Below are 10880 nucleotides of genomic sequence, written 5' to 3'. Positions count from 1 at the left end.
GAGCTCTGTCTAATGAAATGGCTGCAAGTTGTTCAGTGCATTAGCGAGGAACATTATTCACATAGATAAGACAGTAGTATTAGCCTTATTCTTCGGAGAAAGACAGCAGAGAGAAGATATAGTGGGGTTGATCTTTTGGCAACATGCCTTTAGTGAACACCCACTTCTATGTTTCGAAAAAGGCATGTTGCCGAAATATTAACCCCACTTTACCTCCATTCTCCTGGTTTTTCTCCGACGAATAAGGATAATACTACTGTCCTAACTACGTGAAATGGTTGCAAGCTTAACGTCTACTTTACCTCCAGTTTCTTGATCATGTCACTGAAGGAGGATGTTATTCTGGCGATGTTGACCTTCTTGAACACGGCAGACGTCAGGCTGTCGGAGATGCTGACTTGGAGGGGCGTGAACCTGCCGGAGAATCATACACATGCACATGGAGGCCGGCATACAACCGACATGCATGCAATTGGTAACTTGAAGAACCTACCATAATTTCTGACATGCTGGTTCATTAAGCGATGTTGAAGACAGTGTTTGGACTTATTCTGGGGAAATGAAGCAGACCACAACTGACCGGTAACTACTGGACAAGCGACTTCGGATCCGCTGCTGCATCTAGTAGCACGTGATTTATATTTATGTGGGCTGGATACTTATGATATCCGGTCCAAGTGGTTTCATAACCTCAAGCGGCAAACTGTTCCGTACACGACGTGGCCGCAAGCGCCACCTCTCGACCGTCTGGGTGCTGCCGACCCCGGCAGCAGCACTCCTCTGGCGCCGGTCCTCCCGTTCCCCACCACACGTCCAGGCGACAGCGCCCCACTCCCGCGCGCGCACCCCCTCCCCTCCCCCTGAGGCCCCGCCCACTCACGCGCAGGGCGTGAGGTCGGCGCAGTCGGGGCCGAGCAGGCGCAGGATGAAGGCCTGGTCCAGGTCCAGCACCGGCTCCGAGAACACCAGCACAGAGGCCAGCTCGCAGATGGCGCTGGTGTCTACGCCGCCGGCACCGGCGCCGTGACCCAGCAGCAGCACGGCCGGCCCCGAACACGTGGCCGAGCGCACGTCCAGGCTTTCGCTCACGCAGCCGTCCACGTGCACCGTCAGCTGTCGGCGCCGACAGAGGGCCGAAGCGGTCGAGGGTCAGAGGGTCAGACGAGCTCACGTGAGGTCGGGCCGGGGTCAGGTGGCGGCGAGACGCGCACAGGGCCGAGACGGCGCGCACTGCGCGGTGTTGAAAGAACGCAAAAACCCTATCTACCAATCAAGACGAAGCATTCGGTATCGGAAGCACTCTCCTGGCATGCTGCGGCCCGCCGACGGTGCGTCGGGCCCCGCAAATATCTCGCCCAGCCGACTTTCTTCTCACCCATTCACGACTTGTGATATATTGTTGGCTAACAACGAGGCAGCTGTGAGTCATCCCTTAGATTGATGTGCGCAAACGAAAAAGCACAATACAATTATGTCAACGAGCATCCGGACCCGTTCAACATTCAACACTTTCTTGATGATGGTTATTGGGGCTTCAGGGCGCGCCAACGGCCGAGATCATTTTCGCCCACTCGCCGCTTTCTTAAACCTGCACCCTTTGTCATCGAAACATCAGACTCAGTGCACGGCAAGCGTCCGCGTGCAAGCCCCGACGGCGGTGCCGGCGCCCGCCCGCCTCAGCCGACCGCCGCGGCGCCGGCCGCCGTACCGTCATGTCGGCGCCGCAGGGCACCAGGCGGAGCGCCACGTGCGTCCAGCGGCCCGGGGCCAGTCGAGCGGTCAGCCGCTGCTCGTCCAGCACGCGGCAGGTGAGCGGGGTGCTTTCTGTGCGCCGCACCAGCAGGCGACGCGCCGTCCGCTCCAGCCACAGCTCGGTCAGCTGGCCGGCCGCGCCCACCGACGCCAGGTGGCAGCACTCGCGCTCCGCCGGCGGGCTCTTGGCGTCGGCCGGTGCCGGCACCGGCGCCGGCCCCGGCTCCGGCCCGGCCGCTCGCGTCCGAAGCCAGAGTGACACCGCACAGCCGGCGAACGGGTCGACGGGCCGGCGCGCGCCGCCGAGCGGCACGGACGCCGCCGCCAGCGCCAGCGCTGAGCCCGAGCCCACGCCTGCGGCCGAGAGCGCCCGGGCGTCACGTAACGCCGGTCAACAGCAGACAACAGGCGCGGACACACGACCCTGAACGATTTCTATCTGCAGACTGCGGCGGGAAAGGTCCAAATTGGCAAACAGCTTCCGAGTGTTTCTCTCCAGTCGATCATTGTCCATTGTCATTGTCCCCAGTCGATCGCCCCAAAGTTTTATCATGGGAGCGGGCCACGCAAGGCGCGCTGTGCAAGGAAAGGCCGGCGCGTCTCACACTCGGCGTACCGCGACGTTCTTTGGGCGCGTGGACACCTGGACGAGCACGCCTGCTGACTCAGTAGGTGCCCCCACGGCCGGCCAGCGGCGCTCACGTTTGTCGTAGTGGAGTCGCTGCATCTTGAGCAGCTCGGTCCTGCCCTCTGTGTCGGACGTGTCCGCCGGGTCCGGCACCTCGGCCAGCTCGGTCGGCGGCCCAGCCGGGAACTGCAGCGCGTGGATCGGCGCCGGCGGCGACTCGAACAGGCGCGTCAGCGGCGACACCAGCGCCATCTGTGGCGCGGAGGCGAAACTTGAGGTTCATTCGACCTTTACTGAGCGGGCCGGTGCCCAACGTCGGATGTCAAAAACCACGTCCAGGAGACGTATGGTGTGGCGTGATCAACTATCACAACGATCCGTTCTCAAATGGACAGCAGTCGCCAAAGACATTGAACTGGCAGCCGGGGTCTAGTTCCCTATTCAGTTGGGGGCGGGGGGGGGGGGTTACGGCTCCCCTCCCCTGCTCAGCTTGGGCTCTACCCCGATCCCCAAGTTCAGGAAGAAAGTGGGCTAAATCCGTGGAAAATCCTTGGTTGTCGTATTTTCGTGGTAGGTTTCGTCATTTTGTATCGCTCAGCTCCCATCTGCCCCCCCCCCCCCCCCAACTTAATTGGCGAAACTGCGCACCTGCATCATACGTCATACGTGGAAAATAAAAATGAACAGATCACTACAGTACAGGGGAAACCCAAAGCAACACGAACACACGCACGAAACCAAAGCCCCAACACCGCCACTTCCTCACCACGGAACATCAGTCAGACGCGACACACCGCGGGAAAAGCGGGGCGTACTTACGACGGGCGGGTCGGGCGCGGTCAGGAAGCGGGCGTAGTCTCCCAGCACGTCAGCCGTGACCGAGCTGGCGTGGACGGCCCACGTCAGCTCTGCGCAGGCGCGCACCGCGGCTGAAACACGGCCGGCGCCGGGGGTAACGTCTGGTCGGCGCAGCGTTCTGACGCCGTGTCCGGGTGCAGTCGGGTCAAGCGAAGCCGGGCCGAGATAGCCCACCAAGGGCACGACTGAATCCACGCGTTCCAAATACAACTGGTACCACTACACGCTCCAAATACAACTGGTACCACCACCCGCTCCAGGCACATCCTGTGCCACCATGCGCTCCAGACATAACTGGTACCACTACGCGCTCCAGACATGACTGGTACCACCACGCGCTCCAGACATAACTGGTACCACCACGCGCTCCAAACAAAACTGGCATCAACACGTGCCCCAGACATAACTGGTACCACCACGCGCTCCAGACATAACTGGTACCACCACGTGCTCCAAACACAACTGGTACCACCGTGCGATCCAAACAAAACTGGCATCAACACGTGCTCCAGACACAACTGGTACCAGCACCGCTCGGCATGCCGTCGGAGGAGGGCCTGGGGGCGACTTAAGACAAAGCCCACCCGCCAGACACTCGGGGGCTAATACTGCATGCACTGAAGCGCAATCCAGCCAAGTGGGAGCCGGAAGGAAAGACTGTAGACGGCCGCTCACTGACATGTACACAGACACGCAGCGAAGTTCCAAACGCACGCTGGAAAAAGCGTGAATAGCCCATGAACCATCTGAGGGCCGTAAGCCGTGGGTTCCGCTAGTCGCCGTGAAAGGGGCGACTATGTTCAGCACGCCTGAACCGCGCCCCTCGCGTACAGCCTGTCCCCATGTTACAAGTGGGACTCCCCAGCTGCAGAGGGCACCCTCGCACTGTCCGTTGACTCACCGTCGGTGGCCGAGAGCCGGACGGTGAACAGCTCGGCCAGGCCATGCAGCAGGCGGCTCGGCAGCGCCATCTGCCGCAGCTGGGCGGCGTCGGTCTCGCTCTGGCCACAGACGGCCGCCAGCCGAGCGGCGGCGTGTTGCAGGCCGCCACAGAACTCCACCACCGCCGGCGGCGTCGTGTCCAGTGGCGGTGCCGCCTCCATGTCGGGTGGCCTGGCCACTACCGCCTCGGCTGGATGGACGGAGCCGGCGGCGGCGGCGGCGGCGGCGGCGGCGGCGGCGGCGGGCGGCTGGCAGCGATCCGGTTGGCCAGCACCGGCGGCCGCGGCCTGCGGACCGGCGTCCGGACTGGCTGGTGTAGTGGTGACGTTGCTCACGTCCTCGGCGATCGCCTGAGGTCGGGCAGAGCCGCCGCCTGGCGCGGTGTCCCCTGCCTCGTCCGTCACGGTCACGGCGCCGGCGGGCTCAGCCAAGACGGGCGGGACGACGTCCGGCTGTGCAGAACGGCCGGTCGGCGCGACGGCAGCACCGGCCGAATCTGCCGCTGCGACGGCAGCACCGGTCGACTCAGGCACCGCGACGGCAGCACAGGCCGACTCAGGCACCGCGACGGCAGCACCGGCCGACTCAACCGCTGCGACGGCAGCACCGGCCGACTCAGGCACCGCGACGGCAGCACCGGCCGACTCAGGCACCGCGACGGCAGCACCGACCGATTCAACCGCCGCCCCGCCGGGGAAGCCCGAGTCGCCGTCCTCCCGGTCGCCGCCAGACGTCTCCGACTCGGGCTGGGAGAGCACGGCCGGCGCGGACTCAGCCGCCTTCGGGACGGAGCCGCCGCTCGCCGAACGGCTCAGATCACAGTCGGCACCGGCCAGCCTGCAGTTGTCCACCAGCTCTTTGGCCTCAGCTGACGTGAGGGTGTTCTGGTGAGGAGCGCTCTGTTCTGCGATCTCCTTGAATTTGGCAGAGCCGAGCTCTCCTGGAGCTGGCGGTTGATTGAGGATGTCCTGATGATGAACTTCGACACTGACGTCAATTTGTCCATGGGCACGGGCTATCGAGCCTGCTGAGACGCACACCAGCTCTGAGGCAGCCTGCGATTGAACGGGGTGCTGACCCGCGACACCAGCTGACCATAGCGGAACTGGAGCCGCGACCCCGTCACCTGCGTCTCCCTGCGCATCATCTCGGCCTACGGGCGCAGCAGCGCCAGCGCCGCGTCCGCTCTCGTCCGCCACGCCCGCCTTCCGACCGCCTACTCCCACTCGAAGCGCGTCCGGCTGCAGCGTCCCAGCAGCGCCCGCCCCTGCTCCCGGCGGCGGCGGCGTGTCGCTCTCGACGCTCGCCGCCGGCGCCGTCTTGCGCGCCCAGACGGGCGTGCCGGGCGGCGGCGGCGCCGGCCTCTGGAACAGTGCACGAGGCGGGTCGGGCCCCGAGGCGCCCCATCGGCGCAGATGGCGCTGCCAGTCGTCCTGGCGCCGCCACTCCAGGTGTGGCCGGCAACCGGCCGCGTAGCTGCGGCACAGCATGTCGGCCAGCAGGCGCAGCAGCCAGGAGCGACGCAGCGTCCGGCGCCGACCGCCCTGCCCGGCAAACGGGGTGTCAGTCGCCCAGCCTAGAGGGAGAAGCCGACACAAACCGAAGCACGCGCCCCTGGTGGTAAACCCGCCTACACAACTCAAACACCGGTAGGCGTCGAGCCCGAGACTTCACGTGCCCGTCGATCTGGCAGTGGCAGCACTCAACACTCGCAGGAGAGCGGCGAGCACAGGGCGAGACCGAGACACGACGGCGCCAGCGAACTTTCGGCTCCAGCCCACAACCCGGCGCCGATTCGCCACCGCCTGTCGCACCGTTCCGCGGCTGCCGAGCGATGGCACGCGTTACCTGCAGCGGTGGCGGGGCGTCTTCGACGTCCACGTCAGCGTCATATCCGTCCGTGGAGCCCGGGCAGGGGTCCACCTCACTCTCTGATGACGCCACCGACCCCTCCACCAACGTCACTTCGGGCTGCGGCACGCGCAAGCGTCCGGATGTGATCACCAGCGCCCAGCCGCACTGAGATGAGGACACCAATGCAGAAATGGCCAAATATGAACAGGCTGGTCATAATGTATTACAACACAAAACGCGGCTACAGGACAGGACATCGATTCAACAAATGGGTACGTCTGGCCATTGTTTAATGCTCTCGTATAGCAGGCACGATGCACGTTCTTGTCATGATTTTATACGAAGCTCTTTGCAGGCCATTCCAGTCCAAGTCAAAGACAGTGCCCGACGACAATCAGAGCACCGCTCCAAGCGGCGCAGCTCAGCAGCCGTGACGCGCCTCAACAGACGCGTGTGCTCACCTGTTCGATAGTATCTGGGGTCGGCAGGCAGCTGTCGATGAGCAGGTCGGCTAGCGCGCGCAGTAGCGCGGCGGAGCGCGGCCGGAGGTGAGCTAGCGCCGCAGTCAGCCGCAGCTCCAGCTCCAGCTCGGCCGGCCGGCCGGCTCGCTCAGCCAGCAGCAGCGCGGTCGGCAGCAGGGCGGTCAGCAGCCGGCACGGCGGCTCGAGCGCTGCTCCGGCTGGAGGGAGTCCGGCACGACGCCGTCACACGGACACCACAGGCGCGCGCCATCCAGAGGCGCGCCACGCGGGCTGGCGCGTGGGCCGGGCACGGTCGCGGCGCACCTCGTGGACAGGGAGAACAGGAAAACAGGAGCGACAACATAAAAACAGCAGAACAGAAAAGCAAGACAAAAGCAAGCCCTGACACGATGCTATGTCAAGTACGGGAAAAGAAACAAGGTTTATCAGCACGCACCCGAGGCGACGGGGTGCGCCCGCTCCAGGGCGCCGGTGAACGCCAGCAGCCGCTCCAGGGCCGTGGCTAGGTCACGGCCCAGGTCCGGGTACTGAGCCAGCACGGCGCGGCCCAGCCGCTCCGAGCGACTCAGCGCGTCGCAGAAGGCGCGCCACATGTCGGCCAGCAGGGGCATCTCGGCCACCGGTGACGTCACCGCCGCCTGCCGGCCAGGCGGGGAAGCTGGTGAGGTTGGGCGCGCCGGGTTTGAGCGGCGGCTGGAAGCTTACACACGTCAAGAGGATAGCAATAATAATTCAGCAATCCTTAAAAGAACAGAGCTATCCAACAAAGCATATTCCTTATTGACGAAAAACCGTACCTAACACCAAAACAAACATTTTGGGCCGACGCTAGCGGGCATGCTCTAAAAGTATCGTATATAATATCGGTATTAAAGGTATCGCGCACAGCATTTGTACACATCCCCAGACTGCAGACAATGTTGGGCCAGAGCTGTCTCACCCGTGCTCCTCCCACCTCGACTGACGTCATCGCGGCGTCGGTGGAGCCCGCTAGCAGCCAGAGCGACAGCGCGCACGTGCGGGCCAGCAGGGTCTCCATCAGCATCGCCGTGCTGCCATCTGTCGAGTCCGGCTGCGAGCTATCGTCGGTCTCGGCGGCCGCCAGGCGCGCCAGCAGTGTGAGTGCCCGTCGCCGCAGCGCCGGCTGCGCGAGCAGCGCCGTCAACTGGCCAGGGCTCAGCTGACTGCGGACCAGCTCGGCGGCGTCCCGGCAGGAGGGCTCCTCCAGGGCCAGACAGCACGCCGACAGGCTCAGCGAGGCGAGACCCTCCTGTAAGCGCACAAGGGGCCATAGACAACGTTGTTTTCTGGAGGAGACCAGCAGGCAACAGACAGCATCTCCAGAAATGTCACGGCTGCATATGAGCACACTTGATATACCCAGTAAACAGGCATGGGTTCCAACTCGTCAACTAGGCCATGAATCGGCGAAACGGGACGGCGCTGATCCACCCGTGCGTTCACAAACCATTCCCCGCCGATACACAAACAATGCTCGCTCTCCCTCTCGTCGTTGTTGTTTTCAACAGCTGTCTTTCTGCAGCGTTAGCGCCAGACATGGCGGCACACAGCTGCCGTGGGCGCAGGGTGAGAACAGGGCGGCGCGCAGCTCTGAACGGGTTCGTGTTGCGTGCTCTCTGGCCGCGGCACCCGTCGTAATGACGCCACAGCTCGGCCACACGAACAGCACCCAGCGGTGGCCCAGTGCGGCCCCCCCGCCCGTCGTACTGACGTCACAGCTCGGCCACACGAGCAGCGCCCAGCGGTAGCCCAGTGCGGCCCCCCGCCCGTCGTTCTGACGCCACAGCTCGGCCACACGAACAGCACCCAGCAGTAGCCCAGTGCTGTCCTGCATTTCGGCGACGGAAAGGCCGCGGCGCGGCCTTTAATTTTTAATTTTTAATAATCCGCGTACCAACCACTTTCGTTCTTTGACGTAACAAAAAATAATCATTCAAAAATACCGCATCCGGTGTGCGACTATTTTCCCTCAAGCATTATTTCAAATTTCGACGGAAAGCTCCAAACTTGCGCGTGATCTGAGCAAGGCACAACGTTACTAAAGAGCTCGCTGACCATAGTGTTATTCGAACTTCATCAGACATACTCGGAATATCGCAATATTAAGACGGGCAAACAGCACAACTATCTCGAACTCTTCATGACGTCCCTTCTACCAATCCATACATATGGTAACTTCCAGCAACCAAGCAGCCGACCAACTATGTTCACCACTTCAATACCTGATCTACGGCCGTGCGAACATGCTGTAACACGCGCCCACACATTGACCACTGAGCGAAGTCCTCCTTATTGTGTGCTGTCAACCACTGATGACGCAAATACACCCGAAACTGACTAAACCCCATGCGAATGGAGTCTAAGCACAATAACCGACATTGCGCGCTTAAGTAAGAGTTTTATCCGGCGTATCTTTCTATGTCTTACAGCACGGCTATATAATTTCCAAACTGGGCGAGGGAAAACATTTCACACCACACAACACCGAGATGTTACCATCAATTCCACCCTCCGGGTCCAAAGTCAGTCTTTCCGCAGCACGTTTTCCAGCCAACTCATTCGGCATTAGGTTGGCGGCCTAAGGAGACCTCTCAATCCACAAATATCGCATGCGATGGAGCGAGACCACCAGACCAGAAAAGAATAAGCTTGACAGATCACGTTGCCATATCATTATATCTAAATAAACATAATATCTAAAACTCAGGGCCGAAAAGCAACTTCGGACAGTGACTGAATGTCATGACCTCAAAATGTCTCTTGGCTGTCAAGAGCCATGTCACTGTTCAGTGAAAAAAAACAGAGGGATGATGGGTCTATCAAGTCAGCCCACACCATCACACACTGCGGTGGACTACGCTTAGGTACAAGGTGCCCTGCGTTGTCTGGGTCATTTTTTACATTAACTGAACAAAAAATATGGTGTAATTCAAAACGATTCGTCATGCGGTACCGTTAGCTGCAAATGCCTAGCACAAGCCGCCCTGCGGCTGCGTAACAAATATCGTAGGCATGGATGACTGCTCCACATCTCCGCCGGCGCGAGGGACATCCATGTGCATCCAGCAAACGTCATGAACTGGTGCGGCTTCCGTCAGAGGCAAGGTCGCTGCTGGACGGCACTGAGTGGATACGGAAGCGGGAGAGACGGGACTGTCGGGTCCGTTATCGGCGCACGTGACCGCCACCATCCTGCGCTAGGACTGTCGCAACCCCCGGCAGAAAGCGGCCCAGTGGAAACCCTCAGCGTAGGGAATCGGGCCCAACCGCATTCAGCCACCCGTCCGGCCCATTCTGCCACTCTTAATTCCCTGGAACGGCACAGGAGGCAGCGCGCGGCGGCGGTTGAGCCCCACTCCAGCTTACCGATGTTGGGCTGACCATGTCGCTTGCGTCAGCGACGTATCCGGCCCAATGTCGCTCTCCGCAGTCAGCTGGCGTCACCGGCAGCTCGTCCGCGCTCTTCGGTCGACAGGCGATTCGATGTGTACAGAATGTCGGATGAAAGAGACGGAGAATGCGTTGATGAAATAGCGACTTTCATCAACATATAGTCAACGAACAGTGCGCATCACATGCTGGGAGATAGAAGTGTGAACAATGTGCATCACATGCCTCCCATCACATCACAGGCATCACACCACAGCCCAGCCCTCGCCGCTTTGGCCGCCGCCGCCGCCGCCGCCGCCGGCGCCTGTGAGCGGCAGCCGGCAGAACATCAAGCGGCGCTGACGCGTGGCTTGCTTCAGACAGGCCGACAAACATGCCCACAGAATGCCAGCTTGCGGCGGCCGTTTTCGATCTTTAAACACACACGACGGCCAGAGATAAGTGCCGCTGATACTCCACAGTCATACATTCGGTTAACGACTGACGACGAACCGATAATCGAAGCAGTACAAAAAAATGCAGCGACAGCATTAAAAGCTAGATGGGGCTCATATGGTAAATAAATATACCGTTTGCATACCACCCAGACGGTAAATAAACGGTACATTTTATCCCAGAAACACTTGATGTGTTTGCGCGCAGCTGTGTCGTCCTTTGTCGCCCTAGATAACGGGGGGAGGGGGCGAGGGGAACGGGGGGGGGGGGGCAGAGTTTAACTAGATGGGACTGAGAACCACCGGCTCACCTGGCCCTTCTGCGGCGACTGCGAGCCAGCCGCGCCCGGCGACAGCAGCGGCAGGAACAAGTCGCGCAGCAGCACCAGCCGAAGCCGGGGGTGCGCCGCGCGCAGAAGGCGCACCAGATGTTGCGCCAGCAGACGGTGGCGGCGCGGCGGCGCGGACGCCATCAGCAGCCTCCGGTAGAGGGCAGCGGCCGGACGCCAGCGACCACAG

The 10880-nt window shown here is 61.5% G+C and overlaps 1 protein-coding gene across 1 annotated transcript; it reads right to left on the bottom strand.

Moving 5' to 3' along the window:
• Positions 1 to 293: 293 nt before the first annotated feature.
• On the bottom strand, positions 294 to 10727 carry LOC119094148 (mucin-19). The gene is made up of 14 exons (XM_037217224.1): positions 10673 to 10727; positions 9904 to 9999; positions 7472 to 7786; positions 6953 to 7154; positions 6496 to 6545; positions 6029 to 6151; positions 5488 to 5544; positions 4140 to 5235; positions 3200 to 3309; positions 2455 to 2632; positions 1709 to 1824; positions 1056 to 1113; positions 881 to 1001; positions 294 to 414 (listed from the first exon to the last, which is right to left on the bottom strand). Exons 2-14 carry the CDS (start codon positions 9919 to 9921, stop codon positions 294 to 296), a joined length of 2565 nt encoding a protein of 854 aa, XP_037073119.1. The 5' UTR covers positions 9922 to 9999; positions 10673 to 10727.
• Positions 10728 to 10880: the final 153 nt, after the last annotated feature.

Source organism: Pollicipes pollicipes, unplaced genomic scaffold, assembly GCF_011947565.3.
Source record: "Pollicipes pollicipes isolate AB1234 unplaced genomic scaffold, Ppol_2.1 Scaffold_4002;HRSCAF=4701_pilon_pilon_pilon, whole genome shotgun sequence".
NCBI lineage: Eukaryota > Metazoa > Arthropoda > Thecostraca > Pollicipedomorpha > Pollicipedidae > Pollicipes > Pollicipes pollicipes.
The sequence above is the reverse complement of the archived record's forward strand: the minus strand, read 5'-3'. Positions and strand labels throughout refer to the sequence as shown.

What these genes read in the sequence shown, in the direction of transcription:
- LOC119094148 (XM_037217224.1), bottom strand. An exon ending in GGCGCACCCCGTCGCCTCGG is followed by an intron (nt 6,546 to 6,952) that starts GTGCGTGCTGAT and finishes TGCGCGCGCTAG; the next exon opens with CCGACCTGCTCATCGACAGC. An exon ending in GGACGTGCGCTCGGCCACGT is followed by an intron (nt 1,002 to 1,055) that starts GTTCGGGGCCGG and finishes CCGGCGGCGTAG; the next exon opens with ACACCAGCGCCATCTGCGAG.